This window comes from Ammospiza nelsoni, chromosome 8 (assembly GCF_027579445.1).
Source record: "Ammospiza nelsoni isolate bAmmNel1 chromosome 8, bAmmNel1.pri, whole genome shotgun sequence".
In the NCBI taxonomy this organism is placed as follows: Eukaryota; Metazoa; Chordata; class Aves; order Passeriformes; family Passerellidae; genus Ammospiza; species Ammospiza nelsoni.
The window spans coordinates 4,942,682-4,960,313 of NC_080640.1; the positions used below are offsets into that span (position 1 = coordinate 4,942,682).

At 42.4% G+C, this 17,632-nt stretch overlaps 1 protein-coding gene across 10 annotated transcripts in view; it reads left to right on the plus strand.

The window, feature by feature from the left end:
• FGFR2 (fibroblast growth factor receptor 2) overlaps positions 1-17,385 on the plus strand; it is an 81,158-nt gene extending 63,773 nt beyond the window's left edge. For all 10 annotated transcript variants that reach the window (XM_059477641.1, XM_059477644.1, XM_059477646.1 and 7 more), the window contains 9 exons: positions 400-551; positions 3,206-3,327; positions 3,967-4,077; positions 4,822-5,012; positions 7,855-7,977; positions 9,226-9,296; positions 11,017-11,154; positions 11,954-12,059; positions 15,619-17,385. In XM_059477641.1, the coding sequence (XP_059333624.1) occupies positions 400-551; positions 3,206-3,327; positions 3,967-4,077; positions 4,822-5,012; positions 7,855-7,977; positions 9,226-9,296; positions 11,017-11,154; positions 11,954-12,059; positions 15,619-15,783 (1,179 nt within the window). In that variant the 3' untranslated portion in view covers positions 15,784-17,385. The remainder of the gene's footprint in view (positions 1-399; positions 552-3,205; positions 3,328-3,966; positions 4,078-4,821; positions 5,013-7,854; positions 7,978-9,225; positions 9,297-11,016; positions 11,155-11,953; positions 12,060-15,618) is intronic.
• The last annotated feature ends 247 nt before the right edge of the window (positions 17,386-17,632 follow it).

The following is a 17,632-nucleotide window of genomic DNA, read 5'->3' on the forward strand; positions in this document are numbered from 1 at the left end:
TAGGAGTGGAAAAAGAGAACTTATTGGTCACCTCTGCTCATGGTATCAGCTGCCCACTTGGATATCTGAGGGAAGTGATGTGAATACTGCCAGTTTATTTTAAAAAAATTAATATGATAAGCAAAAATGCCTTCTGAGGGAATAAATTTAAAACTTATGTGGTTTTTGATTTAGGGGACAGACTGAGAGCATTGGCAGCCATTAGAGCCAGTATTGTGCATACAGAGGAGGCTAAATGTGAGAACAGAGCACTAGAACCAAGACTTTAGATTCAGCCACTTCCTAACACCAGGGTTCTGAGCTGGCTTGGTGTCAGGTGCTGGTGTTTTTCAGCTTTTGGGCCAAGATTACATCTCCATCTTTTTTTTTCCCTTGTTGCATCTTGCATTGCAACCACAGGTGTCGGCCGACTCGAGCTCCTCCATGAACTCCAACACGCCCCTGGTGAGGATCACCACCCGCCTCTCCTCCACTGCTGATGCCCCCATGCTGGCTGGAGTCTCGGAGTATGAGCTGCCAGAAGACCCAAAGTGGGAGTTCCCAAGAGATAAGTACGTGGATTGCTTCCCCTGTGTGTCTGAGTAACCCCAAACACACATGGCAGGGGGAAGCATCACTCCTCGTGTCTGCCAGGGTTCTTCTGGTTTGAAGAAAAATCTCAGTTACCTGAAGCTGCTCTGAAGATTCAGTTCAATTGTCTGAGATCAGTTTGGTTAAATAGAAATGGAATTTCTTCTGCCTGCAGCCCCGATTATATTTTCAGATTTATTGCAGGTTTTGAGATGCTCTGCTGAAATGTAGCTCCTCTGTTAGGAAATAAGTTAGGAAAATTTGGTGTGATCCAGACTGGGAAAAATATCCACATGCAAGCACTGTTGAAAGGCAATGGTGATTTCCCCATGTTTCTTAGTTGACTACTTAATTGGCTAATATTTAAAAAAACAGGTAATACAACATGTATGAGATAGAGAAAGTCTAAATTATACTATTGTACAATCTTTTCTTTCTGTCATATCTCTGGGTAGGATTTGGTGTTGAGTTTGTATTGACATGTATTAATAGAGATGATTATTTTTAATGTAGGGGAACATTTTGCACATTGGGTGCATGCATGTGCAATTTCTGTGGCTTAAAAGTGATGGGTTTCAAGCAGAGCATACTGAATTTTGATATATTCAAATTCACATGGCTGCATAATATTTTCTTCAAAGTCTGTTGACTAACATACAAAATGAGCTTTTGCATAATTAATTAAAACTGTAACCATATTGCTCAATATAAGAAAAAAGCATGCAGAAGAGAGATAATGTTAACAAAGGTAGAACCTTTATGAACATGATTATTTGTCAGAATTAGTGCTAGCTTTAAGAAGTCTTTAGGGTCTTTTGAGAAAATAACACCTTTTATCATGGACAGTTCTCTCTGGAAGTTCAGGGCTGTAACTTTTGAATAGACAAACTGTAATTTTGAGCTTTCTGATAACTCTTCTGGAAATCATTTGATTGGTTTAGCTGAAAACAAGAGCAAAAGGCTGTAATTGCCACCTGCAGCACTCTGGTCAACAGTGGGGGTCTGTATATGTGCTCCTGTCAGCCCCTGCCCTGGGGGGATCCACTAAATGCGGAAAATTTTAGAGTTGCTAAACATTTCAACCCAGTGCTGAGCACAAATGTAGGGGGAGCAGATTTGCAATGAAAGGAGACTATTTAGAGGCAGTTTATTAGGCTGGGGGGCAGCAGGCACACAATGAGGGGTTTGTAATTTTGGTCCTAGCAGGGCAATAGCACATAAATTAACCAGTTTCCAGTGCAAATGTTTGTTCTCTGCCAAGACCCTAAATTCAGTTTTAGCTCTGGAGAAAAGGCAGGGTGACCTCAGCATATCATATGCTGCCCTTCAGTCTTTGCACCTTTTAAAAACTTGAATTTGCTTTAGAAACCAGCCCAAAACAGCTCGAGGAATTCTCACGAAGCCAGAACCCATGTGACAGAGTGAGCTGGCTGCCCTCAGGAGGAGCCACCTCACTTCTGTCCCCTGCCCGAGCAGATAAGCAGGGGTTCAAATCACTTATCCCTCATCTAACATCCCTGGTGATGGCATGACAGCCTCTCCCTGTGCTTCATCGTGGAAGACAGGTGTCCAGGCTTTTAAGACTGAATCCCTACAGACTGAATCTGTGATATCTGTGAAATCCTCCTGTTGACCATGGAAAGTCAAGTCCTTGAGAATTTGTTTACAAAAATGCTCGAATCTGGCCTCTATGTTGGATAACGTTATCAGCATCACACTCACTGAGCATCCTCCCTGATTCCTGCCACAGCACTGCTGCTGGGTGTCACAAGGTATTCTCTGCAAGTGAAGGCACTAGCCCTTAAGCACTCAGGCTGGAATCAAAAAGATTTTGCCCATAGGCTTTCAAGTTCCTTTTTTATTTCTTCTCTTTCTCCTCATGAAGCTGAGATCGACGCCCCTATGTCTGTCTGTTAGATCTAAGCAGGTTTTGCAACCAGGAATATGCTCCACAAAATGCATTCTGCACAGCCCACTTAGTGACTGCTCCTTTTAGGAGGGTTTGGTGTTGGTGCTGTGATCACAACCGAGTTTGTTTTTCCCAGTCTCTGCCTCCCCTCTCTGAGCAGAGCCTGGGCTCTGCAGGCAGGAGGCACCTTCTGGTCCCCTCAGCCAAGACTTTTATGGCTGCAAAGAGCCTGCAGCCAAGAAAGAGCCACTGTGCTGGACCCTCTGTGGCTGAAACTTGACTCCCACCTCCTTGCAGTCAGTGTGGACACAGAGATGAGCAGCTCTGACACAGTGACAGGAGACGCTGGCCTGCTGCTAGCTGCTCTCCAACTCCAGCCATGCTCTGGTGCTCTTTCAAAGCTCTGCCCCTCCACACTGCATCTCCTCACAAGCCATCAAGTGCAGCCTTGAGGAGAGCTCAAAAAGCTCTCAAAATCTGGGTTTAGTGACTGCTGTGCCTTTCTGAGCTGCTCACTCCACCACCCCTAAGCAAACACACCCCGGCGCGCGCGGAAACCGACGCGCCCCCAGCCCTTATTGCTTCCATATGATAAACCCCTCCCTCGCACTGCAGCAAGTTGCTGAAAGGTTTTTAGTTGAAAGGTTTTTATATTTAGCCCTGGAATTTCACTGGCTGCACCCCTGCAGCAGATGCTGTGTGTTAATCTGCTGTTTGCACCTCCAGGCTGACGCTGGGCAAGCCCTTGGGAGAAGGTTGCTTTGGCCAAGTGGTCATGGCCGAGGCGGTGGGGATTGACAAAGACAGGCCAAAAGAAGCAGTGACCGTGGCAGTGAAGATGTTGAAAGGTAAGAAAATTGGGTGATTAGGGATCAGAACGGGCAGTGTGGCGGCTCTCAGCCAGAGAATTTTCTTCTGTGGCATCTGAACTCTGTCATCGTTGCGGGGTGGGTCAAAGAGCACATAGCTGACCTCAGCCTTCAGCAGTCTGGGGTGTAAATCTGCACCCTTGACAGCCTGTTTATCTTGAGCACTGACTATTTGGGAGCCAGGAGATGTATTAGCATCGTGTGGGTCTCTCTGCTTTCAGTTTATTTCATGTCACAGGCTATCCTTGTGTAGATCTGAGCCCATTCAGTCCAGGTGGTTGGTACCAATTTATTTTGAATTTAATTGTAAGGGTAGTTTTCAGGAAAGGCAGTGTTATTGGGGGATTGATAGCTAAGGACAGCTTTTTTATGTCTGGTCTTGCTGTGCTTTTTTATCTCTGATCTTGCTGTGCTGCCACTTTACATAATAACACTTAAGAGTCCACCAAAGAGGCTGAGATTATTTTTTGGCCATAATATATGATGTGCAGTGTAAACTGGAAAATAAATCCCATATTTTGCATTTTGAGCCACACATATTTTACACCAGCTGATGAGCCTTACTGAAGCTGAGGCTGGCACACTAAAATTTATGAACTGAACCTGTGTCTTCTGCAGATGATGCCACGGAAAAAGACCTGTCTGACCTGGTGTCGGAGATGGAGATGATGAAAATGATTGGGAAGCATAAAAATATCATCAATCTTCTTGGAGCCTGTACCCAGGATGGTGAGTAGAGAAAAAAAAAAGTAAACCAGGACTTTCCAACAGGTCTGTGAAAGTCTCATTAATCATAATTTTTCAAGAGGTTTTAAGGAAGCAGTCATGCCGTGATAGGATTTTTAGGTATTTCTTTAGCTTAACAGCAATATTTTAACTTCTGTTTCTCATTATAGTTGCAGCCTTAATATGAGAAAGGGTCCTGTATCATATGAAAACTCTCTAATCCCTTGCTGTAAGGAACAAATGACCTTTTGCGGGGCCTTTACCCAAGTCTGCTGTTCTGAATTGTTAGCCCTTCTTTAGGAGAACTTGCACCCCACAAATTTGAAATGAGTACTTTCACTCCTGGAAAAGCTAATTACTCTACATAAAGTGATGCAGAATGGCATAATGCTCTGGGAATTAAAAAAAATTAAGACGCGCTTTCCCTTTGTTAGAGATCTCAGGTTATTTTGTGATTGAAAATATTTGTTTTTCCGTACATGGCGAGGTCTGAAAGGAACAGGCACTGGGGCAGGGTTTAGGGACTTTAAGGCATTAATTGTGGCTCTGCCACTCCTGCTGTGGAGCTTTGAGCAATCACTTCCCCATATCCAAACCTTTTTTCCTATTTTTTAAGGCGGTGCTCGCCATTTTCCCATTTCATTGATTCATTTAAGTAATCATAGTGCACTAAAAGCTTTTTTTACATAAAAACCACTTTACCCTGGTACCTGACCCTGCTTTTGCCACGGTTCTTTTCTTGCCAAGGTCCTTTGTATGTGATAGTGGAATATGCCTCCAAGGGGAACCTGCGGGAGTACCTGCGAGCGCGCCGCCCGCCCGGCATGGAGTACTCCTTCGACATCAACAGGGTGCCCGAGGAGCAGATGACATTCAAGGACCTGGTGTCCTGCACCTACCAGCTGGCACGAGGCATGGAGTACCTGGCTTCCCAAAAAGTAGGTGGAAAATCAGCGAACACAGAGCTTTTATCTCAGTTTGATTTTCTCCTTGTCTTATTCGCGTTCAGGAGTTTGCTGGGGAGGAGGAGCTGCCTCAAGGAGGTTGTGTAACCCACAGCCCTGCAGATCAGTGGGAAAATTCATGAACTTAAAAGGTTTTTCATCTTTGTTTAGCAGTATTGCTGAAATGAGGCCCGGAGTGGATCATTTAAAGTAAATACTGTGCATGTATCTGCAGTTTGAATGTAGGAGCACAGGTGGTCACTTGGTTACACAACTCACATCACTCCACCCATGAGCAGCAGCCTCTGTTTGCCTCCTCTTTCCAGTCAAACCAACCAAATCCTTTCACATTGTGGTGTAAAACAGATTATTTCGGTGGCTGTACAGAATAACAACAGGCAGGCCTGAGAAGATCCAAGTCAGCAGGGCAAAAAGAGTGGGCAGAAGAGGCAAAAATAAGTGAAGGGTATTAGTCACTTGAATTATACACTTTACTGTAAACTGGTGTTTCAGGAAAGTGAGCTGGTTGAAAGAATTTATTTATCCCTGTCCCCAGATACTTATTTCTAAAGCTTGTCTTCAAGCATTTCTTTTTAACCAGCATTTTGATTAAATCATAGTTATAAAACCTTAAATAGCCCCCTATAACTAACTCTGTAAACATGCTGTGGCTTAGTGGACGAGCCATCCTGGATACCCAGGGTGATGTTTGGACCCAAAGGCTAAACCAGAGCAGCAGATAGCAATGATAAGTACTTCCTGCAGGGTGTGGGGTGGTTAGCGGGATTTATCCAGATTTCCAGTCATGTCCACTCCCAAGTATGGAGCTGTTTTTAACCAAAGACCAGGGCTGAGTGTAACCCTCCATTCCTGTTGTGTGGAGTCATGATTTTGTTATTGTTTTTTCTGCCCTTGTAGAGGTTGGGGAAGAGAGGGAATCCAGGTTTAATTTTGCTTTTATTCTTTTTGTTTTGAAACAGTAAATCTTCGCTCAGCAGGGTGATGTGCGTGACAGCAAGGCACAGCTCTTCTAATGCAGTAAAGCAGGGGTATTGATTAGGTGACACACCTCAGGATATCTCTCTTGGAAATTATTGCAGCTCCTGCCTGGCAGTGAGCCAGGCCCAAGAAAGCAGAGCTGATATGAAAGGAAAACATAAATCTTTTCATCAGCCATTCTTGAGAGCAAGTGTCCTCCTGAGGAGCTCTCAAGTGCTGCTGTAGGGCACTCCCAAGAGCCAGTGCAGCCTTTTCTGTTTGCAAAAGCACTTGGTTGGTGCTGTGCTGTGCTGGGCAGATGGAGAGGCATTGCCCAAGGCAGAGGGAGAGCAGGGGCAGCACAGAGCAGAGCTGTGCATTCCTGTGCTCCAGGTATCCCACCACTTCTGTTTGTATTTCACCCCTTCCTCTCCCCTTAGGGATCCATTTTCTGAGCTGGAATAATAAGAGAGCTGCTCTTCTCATGGTATGGCCATCATGCCTGCACTGTGAGAAGGGCAGGGTTCTTGTTATTTCAGCCCAATAAAGGGGCTCACTGAGACTTCAATAAAGAAAATGGTGAAGGTGATGTTTGTTCACCTACCCATTGCCTCACAAGAAGTTTTTGCCTTACAGGCAGTTGTACTTAGAACCAGTATCCCATTTCCAAGGTTGGATGGATGATTTTAAAAGTGGGAAGCTTGGCTCATGTTGTTTCTGCCACCACAGCATTGCTGATGCAGAGTTAGAGGACTGATGGGATGCTGAAATCGTGCACTCTTGGCTGGTCCTGTGCTCCTGAAGGCATTGCTGGAGCAGGTTTTTCCTGGCAGTTCCCCATGGCTAACCCAGTGAGGAGCAGAGACTTCATTTTACCCATGTGGGATGAGAGATCTCAGCAGTTTGCTGGGGCAAGAAAAGGGCAAGAAAAAATGCTGGTTGTTATATTGCTTTTTGTAGTGTGTCTATGCACATACTGAAATTAAACATACAGTGTCAAAAGTTATCCAAAACTGAGGAGGGGAAAAATATATTAAAGTTGAAAATAAATAAAATATCCTGCTGGGATTCAAAGTGCAGTGTTTCTTACCATGCCCTCACTGCCACTTAGTATCAACCCTAATAAAGCTACTTGAACACAGGAATAATACCCAGAGCAATCAGAGAGTCCCCTCAGTGCCAGGATGATGCTGACATGAAGGGAACATCTCTCAGGATATAATAGGTTTAGTTTCAGTACAGAATTGTCTTAAAAACAAACAGTCAAACCCTGATTGTTTGTTTTTTTTTTTTTTTTTTTTTTAATTTTCCTTTTCATAATTGCGTTTTTATAATCTTGTGGTCGAAATAATTAAACACACCCTAGACATCCTGCTCACAATTATATTAATATCTTTACTATTTAAAACAGTTGCGCTGATTCAGACTGGATGCCAGCTTTTATCTCTGGTGAGACAATATAATTTAAGAGAAGCCACACAATAAAACTGTTCATTAACATTATTTCTGATGAAACTGCTATACCTGTACCTGGGCACATGTAAAGGAGAGTGCATCACCAAATGCTTGGCACAACCTGGGTCGCCACACAGCTTTTAACCTTAGCAAAAATATAAGATTTAAGCAGGATCAGGACTTTCTAAGACACTTCTTAGGGCCATGGAAACAGCAGCTGAGGGTATGGATTGCAATAATTAAGAAAAATCATCTTTCACAGGCTTGTAGTGAATGTGTGGATTTCCCACCTGGTCATTTAGGTTAAAATCTATAAAGGAGATTTAGTTGTGGTGTTGAAGTTCTTCCACTTTTGCTGCAGTTTATTTCAGTGGGCTGTTTTTTTCTTCTTTTTTGTTTCCAGTGCATCCATCGAGACTTGGCGGCAAGAAATGTTTTGGTAACGGAAAACAATGTCATGAAAATAGCAGACTTTGGTTTAGCCAGAGACATCAACAATATAGATTATTATAAAAAGACTACTAATGTAAGTGGATGGTTTTCTAATCTCTGGAAACAAGTGTTTCTTTCAGTGATTCATTTCAGAACTATGGTTGTAAAGTTAATGGGCTCCTTGTACAGCAGACTCACTTTTCATCCCAGACAAAAAAGCAGGGATCAAGGACATGAGCATTTCTGTCTCCTCTTACAGGGACAGTTGGTTAAAAAGATAAGCAAAGAGGCTGCATATTGGAGGATTAGAAATGCTGAAATACAATAACTTTTTTTTTTTATTGTGTCCCTGACTCCAGTCAGTCGTAATAATTGGAAATATTCCTGCTGATCCCAGCTGGTTTAGCCCCCAGCCTAGGATCTTGCAATACAAACAATGCCAGCAACAACCACAATAAAAATCCTGTTTACTTGTGGTGATGTCACATTCAGCCTTCAGCCTGTGCCTGTACTTAGCTTGTTGCAGATTGTGATGGTGATCTCAAAGTGGGGCTAGAGATAAAGTTTATTTTACTCCCCACACTTTCACTGTTTTGCTGCTTAGCCTGTACCAAATCAGGAAGATAAAACATTTGGGATGTAGCAGTGATACCTGGTTTGAGCTCCTGACACCTCCTCAGGGGATCTCTTAAGGTCCTGCTGAGCTGCACTTGGGATGTGATGGGAGCTCTGCAGAACTCATTGAGTTCCACAGATTTTATTTGTATAAATATGGCTTCGTATTAACAATCATGTTAAGTGGCTTATTTATGAAAATCACTAAGTGATTAGTGGCATTTTAATTTAACATCTGCCTACTTCCAAAAGCCAGAACCACCATGTACAGCAGCATTAGAGGGGATTGAACCTTCTTCATTTCAGGCTCAGTGCAAAGCAACAGGCAGCTCTGACTGTGAGCTTTGGGACAGGAAAACAAAAGTCTTGGATTTAGTAATCAATTTATTTTTGCAGGCAGGCTTGTTTTTCAGAAGTTTAATAATTGTGGGGGTTTTTATCTTTAAAGAGCCATTGCAGAATGATACTATTGATTTTGATCTACTTATCCTACCATTCTCCTAGCAAGCACTCTGGGAAATCGTTGGGAACTCTTAATTGCTTTTAATTTTATGTTCAATGCTTGTATCCATTTTTATAACAGTCTCTGTACTTTAGCCCATCTTAGTGTTCTCTCACTGAAAATGCTCAAGGTAAATCATGTGCTGGTTGCTTTAGCAGACAGCTCTTAGAGAAATCATCCTGCCAATTGCTGCCATTTAATTCCTCTTCCTCTCCAAACTCACAGGGACGGCTTCCAGTAAAGTGGATGGCTCCAGAAGCTCTGTTTGACAGAGTTTACACACATCAAAGTGATGTGTAAGTGGCCTGATTTCACTCGGGTTTTGGGCATGGGAAGGGAGGCTTGTTTTGCTTTGTTAAAATTTGGGATATTTCATGTATATTTTGCTGTTGTCCTTTAAGACTTTTCATTCTGTTTCACATATTAATAGATGGAACAGGACTTGCCCTTAGAAAGTGAGGATTTTATGGTAGACTGCTAACCAGTGCTCTGTTACTAATCTGCCCAGCTTCAAAGCACATGAAAGGTGGAAAATGCTAACCTCCTTCTGTCACTGCGGAAGTTTCCCCCCTTGAACTTATTTACGGATGTGCAGCTACAAAGAGTCTATCTAATTTGCTTGCCTTTTGACATGCTCTGGACTTCCTTCAGGTTTAAAAAAATAAAAGGAGAGAGAGAAAAGAACGACAAAAAAAAAAAAAAAAAAAAAAAAGGAGAAAGTTCCTGAAAACTTCTTATAAAAATCTGTGCTGAGATTCGGTGCAGTAAAACGTAGGCTGGGTACGCTGGAAAAGTTTTCTCTGATTTTCAGAAGTGGAGTTGCTTCCCAGCAGTACTTCACATGTAATAGGAAATCATTGGACTCTGACAGTTCAAAACTCTTTTAAAGTGTGCACAGAGCCACTGGCTGATGCAACTGCTCAGGGTTTATTCTGCTTCCTATTACAGTTCTATGTGCTTGAAGTAGACATTTATTTCTTATGCAATACAGATGAAGATTCTGTTTTTTATTTCTCCAAGAAAAGCTATGAACTGTAAAGGGCTGGATGCTTACCAGCAGAGGAGCAAAAGGTTATGCAAGTTAGTGCAGGGTTAAAAAGGAAAAAGGCAGGATGGAGAAAATAAGAAGTATCTCTTCTTTCTTTAACCTGGAGCAGTTTCCAAGCTTCTCTCTCCTTAAGAAAATCATTTGCTGAGGCGTTTCCTGCAATCTCCACATCATTTACAAAGGAAACTATATACACAGGTTAAGGGTGGATCAAACTGTGTTTTAAAATAACATCTTGGCAAAATATTTAAGTGAAGTTGGATTAAACCACTTCACTGGCTGGGGACTGAGAGTCAGCCTGAGCTCCTCAGCAGCCAGGGAACACGAGGATTTCAGTGCTGGGCCTTGGAGACTCTTGGCCCCATGGTGGCTTTGAAGATGGCTAAAGATAATATTATTGTAAGTTTGTGCAAACAGTTTACTAAAATACAGAGCTGGGGGAGCTGCAGAGGAGCTGGGGAGCCAGTGCAGGCTCTGTGCTGGTGCTCACCTGGCAGAGCTGCCTGCCACAGAGCCCCAGCTTGCCAGCCAGGCAGGATGAGGCAGGAAAGCTGGCTTAAAAATTATCCCACTTCATTTCCTAGCAGAAGTTAGCAACAAAAGAGAGAAAAAAAAAAATAAAAGAAAGGCAGGGTGACGCAAAATATTTTTGTTTTGAGCAGTCTGCTTTTTCCAAAATATCCTGCCACATAATTGCACCCCAGCTGGGCTGGGAGGGCTCTGTAAGTCATTAAGCTGTGAAGATGCAGTGCTGGGCAGTGCTCAGAGCACACCAGACAGAGGAGAGGAGGGGATTTGGGAACATGCTGGGGTCAGTCCCCATCCTAAATGCTGTCCTTCCCTCTGATGCACTTCCCAGATCCCTGTCCTGCTCTGGGCAGGCAGACCTGGTTTAAACACCTCTAGGAGGGATGGGATTCTCTGTTTCCAGGCAGGTCTATTAATGCAGGTTTCTCTTTGATTTGCAGTTGGTCATTTGGTGTGTTAATGTGGGAGATCTTCACCTTAGGAGGGTCACCCTACCCAGGAATCCCAGTGGAGGAACTTTTTAAGCTGCTTAAAGAGGGGCACCGGATGGACAAACCTGCCAACTGCACCAACGAGCTGTAAGGACATTGATTTTGCTGTGCCAGGGCTGAGGGGCACAGCTGTGCTGAGTTCATGTGTTTAGTGCCCCCTCCAGAAGAATCAAACACTTTCAGAACTGCTTGACTCTAAAATTCAGGATGTTTGTGAGGGTATAGATGTGTAAGGGAAAGGTATGGGAAGGGTTTCAGGGAATGTTTGGCACAGGATGCTTCTTTGCACACCCTGCTGTGATCCTATTGCAGAAAGAAGAAATCATCTGCAAGCCAGTCTCTGTCAGTGTTTTTACGCCCATATTTGTTTGATTTTAATGTTACCAACGTGGAAATTCATAAATGTTGCACATACCACTAATCAAAGGTGAGGTACATCAGGCTGCTTTTATGCATAACAAAATACATCTGGGAAGTCCTGTTGTAGCACAGCATTATCTCCTGGTGGTGTGGGGAGTGTGATTTCAGGTATTCCAATACAGACCTTAACTATATTTAAATTTTTTTTTGCATTTTAATTTCTTCACAAAGACTGCAATTCCTGACATGTTAAAAATATTGTAATTTAATGCCTTTGAAGTTGCTGGGCCACAGAATTGGGCCCACAAAAAGGTAATTTAGACACTGAGCAAGGGAGAGACAGGAGTAGGAAGCCCCTCTGAGACAGGGGGTGTTGTCCAGGTTTGGGGATTTTCAGTGTTCCATTGAGCAGAGCTGTGTGTGCTCACTGCTTTCCTTGTGAAGGGCAGCCCTGACTGTGCATGGAAAGGTTTGTGAGGAGGATGTGTGATTTTAATTAAGCCAGGCAAATGTGTGTTTCTTCCAGCTATATGATGATGAGAGATTGCTGGCATGCTGTGCCTTCTCACAGACCCACTTTCAAACAGTTGGTGGAGGACTTGGATCGGATCCTCACTCTCACAACTAATGAGGTAGGTAAAGTGTCTCCCCCCCACAAGCTGCTGATCAGGAAAAATGGTTCAGGGGACAGATGGAATTTATTCAATTATGAAATCCTGCTCAGGTTCACTCCTTATTCTGTTTGTCATTGTCCTCTGAGGTTACACGCAGCTAAGCTATGTATCCTATGAAATCCTGGCTCTCCTGCCATTATGCCTGGGATTATGTAACTCAAAAGAAGCACATCTTTGAGGAGTTTTTGTTTGTTTCTCACTGCATCTCTGGATGGTTTTGGTGTTGAGGGACAGGCACGTGGCAGGTTGAGGGGCAGTGTTTGTGTTTCAGCAGGAATTGCACGTCAGGGAGGGGTGTGGAGTTCCTGGTGGCTCTCATTTGCTGGCTCAGTTTGATTCCCAGCCTTGCTATGTAGGTCAGGAGAGGAGAAACCGTCAATGGCAGATTTCAGATGATGTGTCTGAGAGTGAATTAGGTTCACTGCAACAGCTCTCTGTGGAGGGAATGAGGACCCACGGGGGATGTGCAAACAGCCATCCAATTATCCAAAGGTCCTGCCTAGCACTGCTGCAGGTTGGGCTGTGTGAACGCAGGCAGGCTTTGTTTGAAGAGCTTTCTTTCAGAGGTCTGAGATATTATTAGTTTTAGCAAGGAACACACTGATTAGGGTATTCACACAGGAATCAGTCCTCTTATCGCTGAACCACGTGCACCTTTGAGGAAAGTCACAAGTGATGGAAATGTTGATTCTTTTGGTGGAAATTTCTTTTGAGAGACAATACTTGGTGTCCCAGAAATATTCTGCAAACTCCTATTATTTCTGAGAAATGAAATGCTTAATGGGAGCAAAAAAAGAACAAAGCAGTTACACCGGAAAGTTGCAACAACTGGATTTGACCATTTCAAAACAAGATTTTGGTATTTGTTATTGCTCTTTTGTAGAAAAGAAGATTTGAATCACTCTATGTGGCTCCTCAACATTATTATGTTCTAATTTTTTTGAATTGTTTGAGAAATGAAAAATGGATTGTGGAGCAGCTTTGGGAAAGCCTTTTCACAATGGAGATGACAGGAGAACCTGAATAAAGAGGTGGCATTTTTTATGATCATTTGCCCAGATCTGGTTGAAAAAGATTCTTTGGCTTCAGTAGCAGCTGTGAATTTATCTGGGTTCTGTTTTTAAGGCTTTCTCTAAAAAGTGGCACCTTCAGGGTGAGATATGAAGGAATATGCTCTCTCTCTGGAGCCATGGATGTAGCCCTGTGTCCTGTTACCATTTTCACCTCATCCATTACTCCCTGCATCTTTTCCTGCCTAATTGATACATGATTTCACAAGACCAGTTGGAGGTGGGCTGGCTGCCACTGTAGAGTGCTGGGTGGCTTGGACTGGATTCGTGTTTGCAAATTCAAGAGGGAGGTTCTGGGCTGCAATTCCAAGACTGGGAAAGGATATTGCTTTCTTTCTTGCGTGCGTTTAACCGTCGAGCCTTCCCAACCCCGTACTGCTCACAGACCTGGAATGATCTCAAAGTTAACCTGAAAAGGCCTTTAGGGTTATGTAAATTACTTTAGACTAGAATCATAGGAAAAAACGTCTGGAAAAAGCTTAGGAACACATCCAGTCCATCTGATGGGCCTATGGCAGGGCCCACTATACGTTTGTCATTCCTGACAGATGTTTATGTAACTTGTCCTCACAGATCTCCACCGCTGTATTTCGGCATCGCCTCTGGACAGCCTGTTGCTTTGTTTTCCTAATCTCTAATCTTTCAACATCAGATATTGCTTTTGTTCTATTTACCCTGGACATAGAAAGCAAATCGTTCCACTTGTCTTCGCAGCGCGTTTCATGTTCCCGAGCGCTTGTCGTCATCTCGGTGTCTCCTGAGAGCTCCAAAGTGTCCCACTTTCCTCCACAGCTTTGCAGATCTCTGGTTCTGTGCAATCTGCATGGTCTTCCTGAAGTGCAGGTCCTCCAGGCTCACTGCTTATCCTCTCCCCACTCTCCCTTGCCCCCCAGAATAGCCCTGGCTCAGTCTGGTTTGCCCAACAACTCATTTTGCTGGGGCAGCCAATAATTTCTTCTGCTTTTGTGCAAGTAATGATTTCTGCTTAAATAGTAACACCTCATTCTTTTCCATGTTGAATCTTTGCTTGTTGGGTTTTTAATGTGTTTTATTGCTGGGGTTTTTTCCCCAAAAGGGTCTCATTCCCATGTTTCTGTGACCCACGTGAGCAGAAGTCACCAGGAGTCAGCCTGGTGGCTGTGGTGCTTTGTCAGCACCAGAAACCAACCTGGTGCTGGTTCTTGTGTCCCTTGGTGTGACTCTGGCTATTGGCACTGGATAAGGATCCTGTCTTCAATACTGAATTCATATCTGAGTTACATCAAGTCTTCTGATATGATGAGCCATGTCTGATAGCCCCTGGGAAAGCCCTGGCTCTTCAAAGACTGGGATCCTTTCTTCTTCTATCTATTTAGAAAATGTCTGATTATTTCTGCTCACATAGGGCTGATTTTCTAATCCACAAGTATGTAACAGGATTGCCCTCGTGGATTTTTCAAGAGCCTGGGCAGCCACATAGTCAGTAATCAATAGATCCAAACTCCCTCCTTTTGGTCCCTATTAAATTTTCCAGCATTTTAAAACATACCACACCCTCCTTTTAAAATGGTGACCATTTTTAAACTCTAAGATGGTAATGACTGAACCTCTGACTTAAAAAAAGGAATGTTAGCCAAAGGACTAAATTACCCCAAACCTAAGCACAGCAGCATAAAATACTGACTGAGGTGGAAGACTCGACTCGTCAGTATGATCATGACTTGTGGTTTAGCAAATGAAGAGATTGCATTTAAATGAATGCAGCTGCCTTTAGAAGTTGAAAGAGAAGGAACATTTCAAGGGGAAAAATAACTTTATTCTCTTGCCAAAACTGTTGTTTCGAGCAAAAGAGCCTTAACCCAAAACTTGGATTCAGCAGATGATATTTCCTTTTTTAATGACTACTTTGGTCATGGCTACTCTGGGACACACAAGACACAAATATGTGGTGTCAAAAACCCAAATCGTGTGAATTTGATTTTGTTTTTCCTTCAGATCTTTTTTGCACGTATGCCACTGCATGTTGAAACACAAATTTAATATCACAGAATATAAAACAGAGATTCAAAGTGACCAAAGGCATACAGAGTTGGAAGAGTCTTTCCCTCTCCAAATCACTACCATGTGCTAAAGAAAAATGGTTCTATTTAGGATGAAATTTCGTTTTTATCATTGCGAGTGAAAAGCCCTCTTTTGATGTGGTTGCCATGTTTATTCCCACTGACACAGCTAATGCTGGTGATGTTGGACTTCAGAAAATACCGTGTTATTGGCTTGTTTTTTCTTCCCCTAGCCGAGCTCCTTGTTTTATGAGGTATTTAGGCAACGAGGCAGTTTTGAAGGCAGCTGATTCGCAGCGAGCGAGCGTCATTCCCAAACCGCTCCCTCCCAAAACCCGCGCAGTGGTGACATTTTATTGTCAGCTCTGTTCGCTGGCTAAAAACTTGCTTTTATTCCTCTTGCCACAGGAGTATCTGGACCTCAGTGGGCCCCTGGAACAGTATTCCCCCAGCTACCCCGACACGAGGAGCTCGTGTTCCTCGGGGGACGACTCGGTGTTCTCGCCCGACCCGATGCCTTACGAGCCTTGTCTCCCCAAGTACCAGCACATGAACGGGAGCGTGAAAACATGAAAGGAGGAGCAAAGAGGCGAGAACATCAAAGCTACCTACCGTGTGCAAAGCTAAAGCTTTCCTCCAGGACCTTCACGTTTCTGCTTGTACATAGGAAATGCGGAAAAAAAAAAAAAAAAAGAGAGAGAGAAGAAAAAAGGAAAAAAAAAAATAATTTGGAGGAAAGCGGTCGGAACTTACATAAAGATTCTCATCACTTGCAGCTTTCAGATGTTCCCAAGAAAGAAGAATGTTTATGAGCTGTGTCGAGATACCCATTGCTATCAATTTTCTGGCTTCCTGTGAGCTGCAACAGACTTTGTTTGTACAATGGACCAGTTGGACTTGAGGCAAACTCTGGGTCTGCCTTTCTTGTTTATTTTGTAATATTTGGAGAAAATATATGTTGGCACACACTTACAGAGCACAAATGCAGTATATAGGTGCTGGATGTATGTAAATATATTCAAAAATATGTATAAATATATATTATATATATTTACAATGAATTATTTTTTGTATTGATTTAAAAAATGGATGTCCCAATCCACCTAGCAAATTAGTCTCTTTTTTAACAGCTATTTGCTAAATGCTGTTCTTACACAGAATTTCTTAATTTTCACCATCCAAAGGTGGAAAATACTTTGCTTTCAGGGAAAATGGTATATCATTAATTTATTAACTAATTGGTAATGTACAAAACAGTTAATCGTTTATAGGGTTGTTGTGTTTTTGTAATTTAAATGGCATTTCTATGCAGGCAGCACAGAGGACTAGTAGATATATTGCTCAGACTTTACTAGTTTTCAGATCTTTAAGAAAAGAAATATTTACAGTATATAACTAATTTGGGGAAATTAAACTTTTGATTTATTTGTGGTTGAAAACTGCAGTGTCAGATGATTATTCTTATCACAACCAAATCCTTTAACAAGAAAGTCTTTTTCCTTTAAGGTCCAAATGCAGAGTCGTTCCACTCCCAAAAAAAAAAAAGAAAGAAAATAAAGGACATTTTGAAGAAGGTTCTTAAAGTAAGGAGAGACATGAATTGATCTATAACCACAGCAGAACAGACTGCTCTAAAAGGAGCTGAGCTTCTACCCTGAGTTGCACATGCATCAAATTATCCACAATTCTCTTGCCTCTGTTGCATAATAGGTTCCAGACCTTTTGGCCTGGATCTTTTGCCTTTATCCCTCTATTGTAACTTAAGTTAAAAAGAGAGAAGTTGTTTATAATGACAGCTTGCCATAGGAATATCAGCATCTTTTTAGGGGATTAATTCATGCTGACTCCAGTATTTCCTTCTGAACCATTCCATAACAGTAGGTGTAGCACTGGCCTCTGCTAGAATATCACTGTTGTTTGCATCTTTTTTACAGAATCTTGTATTTTTACTTTCAGAACATTCACTTTGATATGGCCATGGAATATGAATGCAAATTTCACTGTTTAATGTGGTGGTGTGTTTGTTTTGGTTTTGGTTTTTTTTTTTTTTTAATAATTTTTAATTGGGTAAAATAAGTATTAAAATCTGTTAACTTTTGTACTGACAATAAAATGTTTCTACAGATATTAATGTTAAAATTACAAAATAAATGTCATGCAGCTTATTTTTCCTAATCCTTTGTGTCATACAAAATGGTTTCCTGAACATGAAGCAATGGAACATGTCCAGAAAATCTTCCTTTGGACCTTATCATAGATCCTACATTACAAAGCAATCCTTTCAGGAATAATGCTTTTGCCTCTGTGTTTTAAAAGTCTACTCATGAATATCATGGGTTATTTGAGTAAACATATGTACATCTTTGGTGGAAAATGACTTGAAGTGTTCATAATGTAGACCCAAAGTATGTTCTCTTTTTAT